Genomic DNA, 14,232 nt, shown 5'->3' with positions numbered 1-14,232 from the left:
AGGGTATCCTATGTCAATGAAGAATTATTGGGACAACTTGTTTACGCTTACATATCGTACTACTCCAACAGATTTCAAGATGTCGGCAACGAATGCGGCCCGAAGTATAATTCGTCAAATTTTGACGAGTTATAAGTCATCTAGAGGCTTCGACAAGGTTGGAGACAAGGTATAAGAGGATTTATCGTTTTAAAATTTGGAAAGAATTTCCGTATTACCCCATACTATTCGAAAACAAAGCTGTGGGTAATATTCTTCGCAAGTTCTATGCTCTATTAACCTTCAATGTATCTTACTGTCTCATTTACTTTTGCAAAATTTTGGGATGTTTCAAACAGGTTTGCATTTGTATGGGTGTGTGTGTTTGTGTGTCTGTTTGGGACTAAGGGTGAGACAGTTTGATTCATTTCCTCAGTCTCTTTACTTTCTTTACCTTGATGCAAGCACTTTAACAATCTACACATTACGTTTGTAAGCTGTAGTTATCTCTTTAATAGCTTGAGCTCTTGTCAATGTCGGAAGGTAAAGCTTCTTTCAAAATGAAAGTTGAAGAAAGTCATCAGAATCCAATGGGCAACCTTCATGGTGGAATGACAGCGACTTTGGTTGACATGTTAACTACAGTGGTGACATTTACATTGCCTCCACACAAACCTGGTGTCAGTGTTGATATGAGCATAAGGTACTACATCTTAGCTTCGTCTATATTTTGACCCCTTTTTCACATGTTGTAATATTTCACAATGGAAACTTTTCTCCATGGCAGCTACTTAAGGCCAGTTCCAGTTGGAGAAGACGTTACTATAAATGCAGAAGTCATCAAGATGGGTCGTACATTGGTCTTCACGGGTGCGGAACTGTTAAACAAAGATGGAAAACTTGTAGCAAAAGCTAACCATACTAAATTTATTGGGGAAGGACAGCCCACACCATTCACGGAGAAGAAGGAATCATGACATATTTTTTTAACATTCTTGAATTCTTCAAACAATATTTCCTTAGAGGGGCAGTCCACACCATTAACAGAGAAGCAGGAATCATGACACCTTTTTTTAAATATTCTTGAATTCTTCTAACAATATTATCCTTGAACTAGTTTTTTGGTCTCTCCATCCTGGAAATTCAAATATATTTGAGTCCCTTTCCCTCCTCTTAATTTGAGTGATGGATATCTTCTGGATATATTGTATATAAATGAGCTACCTCTTAGGTTTGAATTAAGTGTAAAATTTTCCATTCCTGTTTACAAGCAATTCTTGCCTCCTTCCTCCTGAAACATTTAAGGAACTCAGTCTCATTGTTCCTCCAATTTAACAGATTTTTTCAAAATTTTATACACTGTGACTTCTACATTCACTTGAGAGGCCAAGCCAAAGTAATTGGGTCAAATACATGACTTTGAAACTGCCCTTATACATTCTTAACTTTCTCGTGGTCCTGGTCAGATACACATGCTTATGTAATGTAACATAATAAATGAAACATAAATTTTAATCCATATGTTGTATATACAACCTTAGTATTCATAACCATGAGTGCTGCCAAAGCATATTTGGGAATGTAGACAAATTTTTTTCATTTTTAAAGGTTAGGAAGGGATATTTAACTATTGGTGGTCTTGATCTGAAAAAAGTACAAAAAGGAGGGTTAACTTTAGTGATCAGCGAAGAAAACAATGAACAAATGACCATAACTAATGGAAAATACAGAATCTCTGTCCTGGGAAATCTTCATTTATTATTTTTTAAGCTTTTCCATCATTGATAGTTTATTTATTAAAGGATGACATGACCTCATTTTAACTCCAGTGCAACTATTTGCGAATGCAGTGAATGGTAATACAAGAATGTTACACTTTTGTACCATTTAAAATAAGTTCTTTGTTTTCAAAAATATATATTACCCTAATTTGAACTTCCCCTCCCTCTCCACTCCTCCTCAGAAAATGGTGATCAGCGAATTAATTGATAGTTTGTTTTAACGGTTAACATATGACTGCAATAAAAAGCTATTTCTGAGAAAAAAAAAAAGATGTAGAAAACTTAGCCTTTAACTTTAGCCAACAATCTATGTTCTAGGTTGTCAGGCGTAAGCAGAAATAGATGTAATAATGCTTTGCAAAAAATTGTCCATCTATACAGACACTAAAGTTAATCTCAAAAGTTATTATTATTTTCACAGAAAAGAGCAATTCAAAATAAATTAATTGTTAATAAATTAATGATCCAAATATTAACTAGAGTAGAACCTCACTAACTGGAACTGTCTGTTAAAGTAATCTTAAGCCACATTTCTGGAGGAGGGTTTTTAGTTGCTTACAATTTACTAACTTAAACACTTTGGTCTTACACTGTATTCCTTTTTCTGAACAGTTTAAGTTAGTGGGGTTCTACTTTTGAAAGTAATGAGACTATGTTACAAGTTAACCGTTAAGGATCACTTTTGAAATGAACAAACAGTTCTTGAAGATCGTCCATAGCCTTTAATCATCAGTTCCAAATCCTGAAAACAAATTTAAAGAATAACAGTCAATGGCAGCCTACTCACTCTTGGGCAAAGTCTACCCCTGGAACTCCTTTGGGTAGGCTTCACAGGAATTAATTAGATAAATCATAAAAAAAAAGAACACCCACTGTCTGGTTTGCAAAGAGTAGTGTTGAGAAAGTTCCTATCATGAAGCCTTGGGCATTTTTGGGAAATGTCAGATTACCATTCCTTGATCAAAGTTCTGGGGACTTAGGTGTGATCGAAGTGGATGGCACGGTAAAATGTGTTTTTGGATACTATTCTTATCAAAGAACACCAAAAATTATGATTAAAGTGCCACTAACCCCCCAAATTTTTTTTGCCAAAATATTTCTCCTTGATGACTAGAGTAGCCATTGAATCCTCAAAGCTTGACCACTTTCCAGCTACCAATGCTTTGGTTGAACAGTGTTAAAAGCTCGGAAGTTGCATGACTTAATACTTTTGAGTAAGGAGTCTTTCCCTTTTCAAATCATCAAAAAAAAAAAGGGACACTGCCATGTTGGATAGCATTGCCACTTCTTCCCACAAAACCCTACAACAACTGAAAATCCAAATTTACCATTTGATGTCAGTCAGCAGTTTCTTTACAGTAAACCAGCTGAAATCATTTCAACCCCTTAAATTCAAGTTTACACACCTTCAGAAGCTCTCCTTTATCATGATTGTGTCTCTGCTTGTGGATACAGCACTGTAGAGAACTGTGATATCTCTCTAGCATTTCAATAGATGCCCCCTTAGTTGCATCAACTAGCAAATTCAGGAGAGTTTCTAGTTTCTCTATGACGTCTTCATTGAGTGCAGTACTACCCCAGGAAGTGCAGCCTGCAGATTTGTTCTGTTTGTTTTCTTGAGGATTATTGGAAGAGTCTTCACATATAATCAAAAAAGGAAAAACACTTAAAATTCAAACTATTTGGGAATCCTAAGGGGCCTGAAAGCTCTAAAGTACCAGAGTTTTCCACTTTCCATACCAAATGGTACAAATGTACTCCACAATGGGGCCAATATGGCTTAAGTTAGGTATCATGTGGTTGGGAAAACCAGACTAACCTTAACCTCCACTAATGCTACACAAATCACATCCACTACTTGAACATTTAAGTGTAATGCACAGGTAAGAGAGACAAGATCTGATGTTCTTGGACAAGAAACCTTTCAATCACAATGCCTCTCTTTAACCAGAGGTATAAATCTGCTGTCAACAGAGGGGAGGGGCAAAATTATGGTGCATTTGCATCCCATCAAAGCAGTCTGCAGATAATTCCACTTGTTTGTGAAACCAAGATAGCTCCCATATTGGGCTTTAGTGCATATTCTCTCATAACCCTGTCAGAATCGTTGTTTGCAAGATTTTGCTTTACAGGGGTAGTACCTGACTTAATATATAACTGCATTTTTTCCCTTTGATGTACACACTATTCTAGTCATACATAGCCTTAACCCTTAAACTCCCATGAGTGACCAACAGAGATTTCTCACAATATTGATACAACATCAGGAGACAAGTAATGAAATAGACCAAAATTTCCATTAGGGGAATATGTGTTGATCCAACACCAAATTCTCCAAAGTGACAAAAAAAAATGGCATGGCAGACAGTGGTGAGAATTTCTTTTGAGATATTGGGAGTGAAAGGGTTAAGGCATTCTCACCTTCAGGTTCCTTGTCACATTCACTTTCCGATGCAATATCTTCTGAGCAAACATCTGAGGTGACCCCATTTTGCAGACTGGACAATGTTCCTGATAAATCATGATTTCCAATAGGTCTTGTGGGCACTACCAAATTGTTTTGAAGAACAGACTCCGAGTTCACCTTACCACTTTTAATTTCTGCTGTGAGATTCTCTGGATGTAACAAAACCACGTCTCCATCAATGGGTGCAACCCCATTCTCCATCAATTCAACATCATCTTCCTCTTCCTCCTCCTCCTCATCATCATCTTCTTGATGGTTTGCTACATCACCTTCTTTATCAGAGATCACCCCAGGATCTTTTTCAGTTTTCTCATTGGTTGATCTATCTCCAGAGTCATCAGGAAAAGCTTCACCACTGACCTTTGCTTGTTCCCCATTAACTTCAACCAGAAACTCCTGAGTAACCTGATCAATCTCTGAGTCTAATTTTTGCTTTACATCTAGTTTCCTTCTACTTGGCTTTTTTCCCCAATAGATTGGTGCTTTCTTTCTTCTTGGCTTTTTCTTCTGCCTTGTGCCATTACTTTGTGACTGGGATTCAGATACAAAGGTTATATCAGAGACACCCAATGCTGCTTTCTCTACTTGATCTTGAAGCGGTGTTGACGCTGTCACCTCAGTTGCTGTTTGTTGTTTCAGTGGAATAGTGAACACAAATGCAGGAGCAGCAGCAGTTGATTTGTCACCTGGGGAAAAATAAATACAACCATCAGAGGCTTTTCTCCTGACACATTGCCTGTCTTGCTCTTCCTTGCCAATGATCTTCCAGCAACGTACTGTGACTATAAAGTGTCAGTAACAAACTCTCATCAGAGACAAAAATTTTCTTTACATCAAACTCCTTGCAACTTAAATAAATCCCTTCCTTTTTTGAAGAAAAAAGTATATGTGCACAATTAAGCACCCTGGATAATACTGATATATTCCTTATCATTGCATGGCTGTACTTAACCAAGGGGAGCAGTTCTTCAAGAAAAGGTAATTGTCAGCAAACTTAAATAAGCTCTATCTGGTATGAAACTTATCTTTATCTCTGAAATAAGAAGTACATTCAAGAGCAATTGTGTGTATAGAGAAGTTGTGAGTGCATAGTACAGGATGCAAATCTCAGCTAAAATCTTGACAAAATAGGTGATCCCTTTTCAGCAAACACAAGCCACAGGCTAGTAATTATATGCTAGAGATAACCATTGCTATCATGTCAAGCTTACAACTACTCATAACTAAGAGACAAAACAGTGTTACTAACTACTATATAAAAAAAACCAATTAATATGATCTCAACTCAATTCTTACCCCTTCTTTCCCTTGCTGCTATGATTTCTTCACAAGTCTGAAAAAAACAAATGAATAGAAAAATTAGCACTTTCCATCAGCAGCAATAATTAATTTAAGACAATGTGTTAAAGTAAACCTCCTATAGCCACTTTAAGTTATTTTTTTACAACTTCATCACCTTCTCAAACTCTGGCTCCAGTTGCGATTTGATTTCTGAGTGTGCCACATCACTGAGTTCACAAGCCCTATGTCTGATAAGCTTGTCCATTGGATCACGGTCAGGGTTGTACTTAAGAGCATTACTTGTGATCAAATCAATATCTGCCAAGTACTGTGCACAAGTACTATACTGATGACAGTTGATTTTCTGTAGTATTGTTGCAAGATCCATTGGTTCATCAATCACCTCAAGATAATCAGGAACCTGAAAAGAGATCAAAGCTACATTAAAATGAAAAAGGAATTTTTTTTTTAACAACACAGCTGATCCATGTCAATGAATATTTGTGAGGAAAGTGGACTATTAATAACTAGAGGAAATAAAGGGGATATTTTGCCAAAGCCCTCCAACTGTTTAACACTGACTTCTGGCCCACATTATGAGCACATGGCTACAGAAAGCCTCTTAATCCTATAACTCCTATGAGTGACCAAGACAATTTTTTGTTTACAATATCCATAAATTATCCAGCAGGCAAATGAAAAGAATAAAGAAACATACATTGTATCAATTATGGAACTACTACCTAATTGATCCAATACCAAATTTGCCAAACTAACATGATAAGAATTGTACTGAAGACACAAAGGAGAGAGATCTTGTGAGTGAAAGAGTTAAGAACCATCACTGTTTGCCAGTTGCTATATTTTCTATCATACAACACTGGCTCAGTAAGTAGACCACCTCTTCCACAAGACCAGGGATTCAATTTGAAGAATCTACAATGATTCTCTTACCTCCATCAAATCCACTGGTTTGGTAAACTCTTTGAACCTTCGATCTTGTAAAAGCTTTGAGGTAACATCTCTGAGGAAGATGCGCAGTTCCCTCATGGTATTCTCCTCATCTTGACGAGCCTTCAGTAGCTCAGCTTCTGACAACTGTGGTGGGGGTGGGGTAGGAGCAAATGGTAACACCTCCACTATTTTATCTTTTCCTGCTGGATAAGAAGTCCAACAAAGTATTATGCTTATAGCAATCACATTAATGACATTTTTCCACCACATTAATCTGTCACTCTTTTTCTTCACGGGCCTTGTAAAAAATGTTAACATGCAAAAATGATGAAATACATATAGAAGTACATATAGAAAGGTCAATAAAGGTTAAGAGGAATTAACCAAATTAAACTGTTCGTATTAATCTTCATCACTTGAATATGATTTTCAAAACAACTAGGCCTGTCTGTTGATTAATGTGAGCAAGGCCAAAATGGTAATAGCCAATCAGGCAAAGTTTGTGTAATCAAGAATATCCATAGGGTTGCAAAACATAAAGCCATATTGCTTTATACAGCTCTGTTGCACCAGTAGTATAGAATTGTTCCTACTTGATCTCTTGGGTTTGGGTTGCAGAATAGCATCTTCGAGGAACAGACTGTGAAAGAAAGCTCTCCTCTCATCTGAGGACAGATCAGCAACTTGGAATACCTTGAAAATTAATCAGAGCAGTCACTGTAAAAGATGACATAATCATCATTCAATATCTGTATCAACCTCAAAGCAGCAAGGCAAATGTCCATTGCTTGCCACCAACACTGAGGTGAGAACCAGTAGTTGTTTTAGTATAATTTAAAACAGCAAGATGATACAGCATAAAAAGATGATGCAAACTCACTTATTCCTGCAAAGATTACAGTATTTCAGACACAATCCCACATGTATTGCTCGTAAGTGAACAGTAAAGGAGATTTGTCGTTTGAAAAGCCAATCAGTACATGCCTTCAATGCTATCCTCTGTTTTAGTATATACTCAAAAGAAATATCAACCACTCCTATCTATGGCCTGTTTTCAAGAACTATTGTGTCTGAAATTTTACAGAACTGCAAAGGCCACACCATTAATGCATTAAGTACCTGTCCTGTTTCTGTTGAAAACAGTTCCTTCATTATGGAGGGAAGGTTACTCCAACAGTCATCTGCAGTTACCAAAAACAACAGAGGAGCACCTGGAGGGAGATCCTGAAGCAGTGATAGTAATGTAGCATGCAGGCTGTCTCCTGTGGCATTCCACAAAGCATCAAAATGGGGTGAATACACTATACATGGTGATGTACGACGTGCCTCACGAAACAGCTGAAACAAGAAGAAATTACTTAATTCAGCTGGGTGGGAAACCTGAAAATTCTTGGAACTGAAGTACCTTGTTAAAGACAAGTACCTTTTCAAGGAGAATGAGCAATAATTGTATTCAAATCAAGCTATGCAAAATCTGTAAACCAGGTCAGTCCTAACACTGATCAAAGTCAAACTCAAATTCAATTTTTCTTCTGAAAGTTATTGCATCTTCTAAGCTTATTTCTACAAATAAATTGAGGGCCAAACCTGAGAACAAGCTTCTTCAGGTGTCTTGGAAGCAACTCCATATAATGCTGGTAAATCCAAACAGTGCACAGTCATATGCTCCATTGCATGAAGTAGTGCAGGGGCAATATGTGTTGACTGGCCCATGCCTTGATTCCCACATATGAGGAGTCTGGGTCGATAAGTTGACATTCCCTTATTTTGACCATCTGTCCTGCTGAAGAAAGAAGAATGGGAGACTTCCATTGACTCAACACTGTTGGAATTTTGCTGCACTCTTCGCAAATAGCGCTCCCTTCTAGATGAACCAGGAAGAGACTCGAAGATTGGAGGTCCCAAGTCCTCATCTGAGCTTGCTTCCTCATCACTTAAAACAGCAACCATTCTGCCTCGCTGATCATGACGGCTGCTGCTGTTGCTACAACTGGGGTTACCCATCAGGCTATTGGGACTACTTTCAGTCACTGGATCAAAGAATTCATAAGAAAACAAACAAACAAAACTATCTTCAACTCAAACTCACAGCTCAAGAACATCTAAGGGAAAAGTCAACACTCATGCTACCTAAACTGAATGCCATGTTTATTCCTTTCAAAGCATTTTTGAAGGGTGCTATAGAGAGTTTCTACTCTCTTTCCCCTGACTCAAGATAAAATTGTCCAACTTTGCCCTGACCCCTAACCTATTTCCACTCATAACCATTTTTTGACTTCTTTCCACGTTATCGTAATAAAGAACCTCATTTTATTTGTCCTGTGTTGGAAGATACCTGACAGTGCCAATAACATGATTTTCAAGTAAGCACATGTGTGCTGTACCTGTCTTAATATGAGCAGGGGGAAATATTTTCTCAAGGATCTCCAATGTTTGAGACAAAGTCTTTTTGAGAAGTGGCTTCATGAGGGGGGAGAGGGCTCTGGCAGGAGAAACCACAGATCGCTGAGAGGCAGGGATGATGGCTGTCATTGCTTTTTGGAAATCCTTAGCAGTTACTTCGATGGAGTTGACATCTACTAGCAGTTTTCTTGTGCTGCTGTAAATCTGTGGATACTGTCTTCTCAAGGCAAAAAGTGCAGCCTCTGTACAAAGAGCTTTGATATCAGCACCACAGTATCCAACACAGCGATCTGCTACCTCACTTACAAAAGATGACAATAGTTTAGGTTCCCAGTCACGAGTATGAATGGTCAAGATACTTCTTCTTGCCTATGAGAGAAACATCATAAACTTATTTTAAATAAGAAGAAGCATGAAATTAGGAGATCCTCGCAGCTAAGAACACTACTGAAACGAGTAGTTGTAAATAGGACCTGAAAAAAATTCAGGCCCGTACGGGATTTGAACCCATGACCTCTGCGATACCGGTGCAGCACTCTACCAATTGAGCTAACAAGCCAACTGGGAGCTGGTCAATGAATTGGGTACAAATAAACATCCAAGTGAATGAAGATTTTAGATATATGAAAATTCACATATTTGCACTGCGGTGGAGAGATGAAATTAGGAGATCCTCGCAGCTAAGAACACTACTGAAACGAGTAGTTGTAAATAGGACCTGAAAAAAATTCAGGCCCGTATGGGATTTGAACCCATGACCTCTGCGATACCGGTGCAGCGCTCTACCAATTGAGCTAACAAGTCTTCAAACATCACCAAGGAAATTGTAGTTCAACAAAATTTTTTCCCATAACTTTTAAACAGTAAATTGTTTTCAAAGTACTAAAAATAGCTTACATTCCTATCAGGAAGAGCAAACTGAAATTCCCTGTCAAAACGGCCAGGACGCCTCAGTGCAGGATCGATAGCATCAATCCTGTTGGTTGCACCAATGACCACAATTTCACCTCTACTGTCTAATCCATCCATCAGGGCTAACAAAGTTGATACAATAGAGCTATGAATCTGGTCTTGACGACTTGAGCGTACAGGTGCCAAACCATCAATCTCATCAAAAAATATGATGGCTGGTCTCATACTAAAAGCCTGTATGAAAACCAGTATAAATATAGTTAATGGGTGTGAAACATAACTAAGGTAAAACAGTGCAACCAGAAAAAAAATTGAAGGTGGGTTGATGAGGGAGAAAATAACCAATTTGGAAATTCTAACAAGACAATATATTACCTGGTCAAACAACAGTCTCAACTGTCTTTCAGATTCACCAACCCATTTACTAAGACAGTCTGCACCCTTCCTCATAAAAAATGCAACTTTTTTGTCACCTTGACTACACTCATTAGCAAGGGCTCGTGCAACAAGTGTCTTTCCAGTCCCTGAAATAGATCAAGGTTACCAGTCTTAGAGATTCACTTTAATCTAAAACTGAATCAGATAGAAACTCACAAACCTATTAAATAGAAAATGAACTCATTCAAACCTGGTGGACCATGAAATAAGACACCTCTTGGAGGAGCAATCTTAAACTTCTCAAAAACTTCAGGGTACACCAAAGGAAACAAAACCATTTCTTTCAGAGCCCTTATCTGCTTGCTAAGACCACCAACTGCAGCAAACATGACCTATGTCACAAATAGAAGGAAATAAATAAAAAACATTCTCATCAATAAGGAACCCCAAAATCTCCAAATACTCATTTAAATACAAACCTTTTGGTCAACGTTCATAGGATCCACATCTGCTAAACTAGATCCAATTCTTGCTCTTTCTTTGAAAATTCCAGAAGCTGTATCTTCCATGGTAAAGTTCATTGGGAGACAGCGACCCCTGGCTTTCGCCATGCTCTTAGCTTTCCTGCGTTCAAACTTTCTCTCATCTTTTTCATTGTCTGAGTCATCTAGAAAAACACAGAAAATGCTTTGGGATATACATTCATGGAATGAGACAGGAATAGAGAATCATGCCCCTTCAACTAATCACTTGAAAGTTCTCAAGTCTTCTCCCAGGCTAAAATATATCTAATATACAGAAAATCAAAAGTAATCAAAACTGTAAATAAAAAAGTATGTATCAAAGCAAGGTACAAGAACTCAACTGGTTCGCAGATCACATTTCTTAGGATACAAATAAATTTCAGAAAGCACCTAGATAGGAAGGGATGAGTTACTTTTTGGAGTTAGCTTCAATTCAGTCTGTTAGAAGTTATAGTTACAGATATAACCACTTTAAAAGTCAACAAATATATCCCTTATGCCAAAAGAGGACTGAGTCACTTACCTAGAGACAGAAGAGTTAGGAGATCCAACTTACCAGAAGATGAAGTAGAGGAGCTCACATGATGAGCTTTTCTTTTGGGTCTGCGGACTCTTCTGACTGGAGATGCATACTGTGATGGTTTTTTACCTCTCTTTCTTGGCTCTACATTCATATGAAATCTTCGCTTGCCTGAAAACAGAAGCAGTTAAAAGACTGAGTACTTTGTAGATATGTAAAGATGTCCAATAACACATTCAATCAACAATTACAAAGCAAAGGCTTGTATATAACAAAACATCAGGGTGAAGTTTTGTTAGATGACATATAGGTGCCATTGAACACCATGGACGACTTCATCCATTACTAACTGCAGAACAACATAGAGTATACATGTAACTTTTTGTCAAATGACCACAATAGAGCATCATCCACACACATTGTTACAAGAAAAGACAATTACCTCTTTCCTTGGTCTTCAAAGGAGGTGCAATGTATCGGTTTGGAATCATTCGTCTCTTTCTCAGTTCATAACCTTTAATACCCTTCTCCTCCTCCCCTTCCTCATCTTCTCCATCATCACCATCATCATCCTCATCTTCGTCGTCATCATCATCTTCTTCATCTTCATCATTGTCACTTTCCTCTTGCTGATCACCATGTCTTCTATTTCTACTTGATCTTTTTTCTGGTGTTGGAGTCTGATCGTGTTTTCTCTTTATAAGGTCATACATGCTGGGTGTTCCAACAACATCCTAGATTGAAGAAAGAGTACAAAACCTTACTCAAATTAAGACACTAAACTATAGATAGTATGTTTGATAAAGTGAAAATACAATCATGATCCATTGAACATTTTGGCTTGCCCATGAATGATCTTACGGCTTCACATTAAGAGGCATGCTCTTAAAACAATTCAATCAGTGATATGAAGAATCTGGTGTAAGATGGAAGTCTGACATAAAGAGGTCTGCCAAGTTTTAAATCTTAGCATTTTTTTTAAAATGCATAATTCATTCAGAGACATGTTTCATCTACATTCACAAAGCTTTGTATGGAAAAGCCATCCTGGTTTTCTTTACACAGATACCAATATAGTGGTAATGAAGTGAAAAACAGCTCTCTCTCAGTTTTATAATCAAATTCCTACTTTGTCACTAACAGGATCATACACAACAATACTTTTATTACTGCAAAAACAATTGCAATAACAAAAATCAAAAGCAAGCTGTCTCATGAACTTCAAAACAATCTTTTCATACATCCCTATTAAACGTCCTCCAAAAGAAAAAGTTTGAAAATTTAAAAAATTTAATTAACAAGGAAAAACACCTAGCAAAAAATCAGCAAAATTGTACTGATTTCTTACACTTTCTTTTATTTGACAAAGCATTGAACTGAGAGGTAAATATTTTTACACAGAATTTGAGCACATAGAGACCTGCAATAGGGTATGCTACATTTTCTGACAACCTATTTCACTAAACCTGCTGAGAGAAGATAAAGATTGGAATTGTGGGTAAACAGAGTTCTCCCCAGCTCTTTACCCAACAATTGTAACTAGTAAATAATTTGAAGAATTTTGCCCTCTGCAAAAAGGATGTGACTAGGTTATAGTAATTTTAGCAAAGAAAAAGGTCCTTTCGTAGCAAATATTGGCAGGAGACTACCCAGAAAGTGAAAAGTAGAGATATCTGTGATTGGCGCCAAGCGGTGGAAATGGCGCCAATTTCAAACAAAACAAAGCAATATTAATATTTTACCTCGTCGCCCTCGGTTTGAGATTCGCTATCTTCGTCGTGCAGGAATCTGCTCCTTTCAATTTCTTTCTTGGGGGATTTCGAATTCCCAAATTCAGTCAAGTAACGGTGATCTGTTAGCATACTAACATTCAAGGTCTCATACACCTTTCGCCGTTTACGATCGCTTCGCCGTGTCTTATACACGATAGTTCCTTTGGTTTTCTTCCTATCATTCTGTGGCATAGATTTCGTAGGCCTTCCTCTCTTTCCTGTGGTGCAAAAGATTGAAACTGAATTGCCTCAAATCAAATAAAACGTTTTTGAATACAGAAAGGCAACTTGAGAACCGGAAACTTAAAATATAAAAAATCTCTCACATGCCTACCTCGCTTACGCGATTGCGAATTCCTGGTTTCCACATGAACAGTAGGTCCATTTAAGAGGCTAAATGGAAAGATAACATCATTGAAAATTTCCGCTTTCATAAAGATAACATTGCCATCAACCTCCCTGGAGCTTAGTTACTTGAAGTACTGGTGAAAGATTCCAATACAGACAGAAGTTTAACACATTTGGGCTTACCTTTCATTTCGACGAGTCGAACGCGTCAAAGGAACGGTGCAGGCCGGTAGTTTGGGATACTCGTGAGTATCTTTATAGGCCCCTCTACTTCGTAAACGACGTCTCTTAGATGGAAAAGGTGTTGAATCCAGTCCACTTTCATCGCTAGATGGAACCTTTTGAAGATAAGAGTCAAGGTCAACTGAATAGTTTCCTGGTGTCAGGGTCTGTGAGTGCGCAACGCACCTGACTGCAAACTAATCGCGGTCTACATATCTTTTTGACCAACAAAAGCGATAATAACGCCGTCAGAACTGACCTTCTCTTCTATATTTCCGATGTTTTTCCCTCTCCCATTTCCAGACCGCAAAGTGCGGATAATAGGCGAATTTGTCCTTGTTTTCACCATAATAGTTTCTTTCGCTGATCGGCCATTTTCAGGACTGCGCTGTTATTGTCTGAAGGTAATGTCCCGGATATTCCTGCCAAAAGCTCTGTGTTTACTTGTCCTCGCGTTTGCGAGTATTCCCGCGGGATCGATATCGTCACCAGTACAATGCTTCCTATTTCTGCTTTTCGTTTCGTTTAATTTTGTTCATCTTCATCTCACTTTCAATAAGGTAGAGACAACGAGTAGGAAATCTTCGTGTTTTATTTATAGAAATCCTGGAAACCTATGATTGTAATAGTGCGAAGCAAGTCAATGGACAACAATTCCAAAAGCAAGTTTTCCAATTCAGTTAATTTCAAA

The 14,232-nt window shown here is 37.8% G+C and overlaps 2 protein-coding genes across 3 annotated transcripts; one reads left to right on the top strand and one right to left on the bottom strand.

Moving 5' to 3' along the window:
- The first annotated feature begins 11 nt into the window (after positions 1–11).
- LOC113680158 (acyl-coenzyme A thioesterase 13) lies at positions 12–2,030 on the top strand. The gene is made up of 3 exons (XM_027197160.2): positions 12–169; positions 498–682; positions 767–2,030. Exons 1-3 carry the CDS (start codon positions 17–19, stop codon positions 954–956), a joined length of 528 nt encoding a protein of 175 aa, XP_027052961.2. The 5' UTR covers positions 12–16; the 3' UTR covers positions 957–2,030.
- LOC113680157 (ATPase family AAA domain-containing protein 2) lies at positions 1,712–13,953 on the bottom strand. 2 transcript variants are annotated; one of them, XM_089189142.1, is made up of 20 exons: positions 13,801–13,953; positions 13,503–13,657; positions 13,306–13,364; positions 12,942–13,189; positions 11,642–11,933; positions 11,236–11,370; positions 10,635–10,822; positions 10,406–10,547; positions 10,153–10,301; positions 9,763–10,011; positions 8,847–9,234; positions 8,050–8,492; positions 7,582–7,800; positions 7,056–7,155; positions 6,463–6,665; positions 5,684–5,929; positions 5,524–5,560; positions 4,182–4,913; positions 3,167–3,396; positions 1,712–2,502 (listed from the first exon to the last, which is right to left on the bottom strand). In XM_089189142.1, exons 1-20 carry the CDS (start codon positions 13,888–13,890, stop codon positions 2,437–2,439), a joined length of 4,371 nt encoding a protein of 1,456 aa, XP_089045268.1. In that variant the 5' UTR covers positions 13,891–13,953; the 3' UTR covers positions 1,712–2,436. The 2 variants fall into 2 exon arrangements, with proteins under 2 accessions (XP_089045268.1, XP_027052960.2); XM_027197159.2 differs by having other exon boundaries at positions 6,463–6,662.
- Positions 13,954–14,232: the final 279 nt, after the last annotated feature.

This window comes from Pocillopora damicornis, chromosome 12 (genome assembly GCF_964200805.1).
Source record: "Pocillopora damicornis chromosome 12, jaPocDami1.2, whole genome shotgun sequence".
Classification (NCBI taxonomy): Eukaryota; Metazoa; Cnidaria; class Anthozoa; order Scleractinia; family Pocilloporidae; genus Pocillopora; species Pocillopora damicornis.
Note: the sequence above shows the minus strand (reverse complement) of the source record. Positions and strands in the feature narration are given on the sequence as shown.

Excerpts from the sequence above, each read along its gene's own strand:
- LOC113680157 (XM_089189142.1), bottom strand. The coding sequence starts at position 13,890 with ATGGTGAAAACAAGGACAAATTCGCCTATTATCCGCACTTTGCGGTCT. Across the intron at positions 10,548-10,634 it reads CTATGAACGTTGACCAAAAG|GTCATGTTTGCTGCAGTTGG; the intron begins GTTTGTATTTAA and ends TTTGTGACATAG. Across the intron at positions 3,397-4,181 it reads ATGTGACAAGGAACCTGAAG|ACTCTTCCAATAATCCTCAA; the intron begins GTGAGAATGCCT and ends TTATATGTGAAG.
- LOC113680158 (XM_027197160.2), top strand. The coding sequence starts at position 17 with ATGAAGAATTATTGGGACAACTTGTTTACGCTTACATATCGTACTACT. Across the intron at positions 170-497 it reads TCGACAAGGTTGGAGACAAG|CTTGAGCTCTTGTCAATGTC; the intron begins GTATAAGAGGAT and ends TCTCTTTAATAG. Across the intron at positions 683-766 it reads AGTGTTGATATGAGCATAAG|CTACTTAAGGCCAGTTCCAG; the intron begins GTACTACATCTT and ends TCTCCATGGCAG.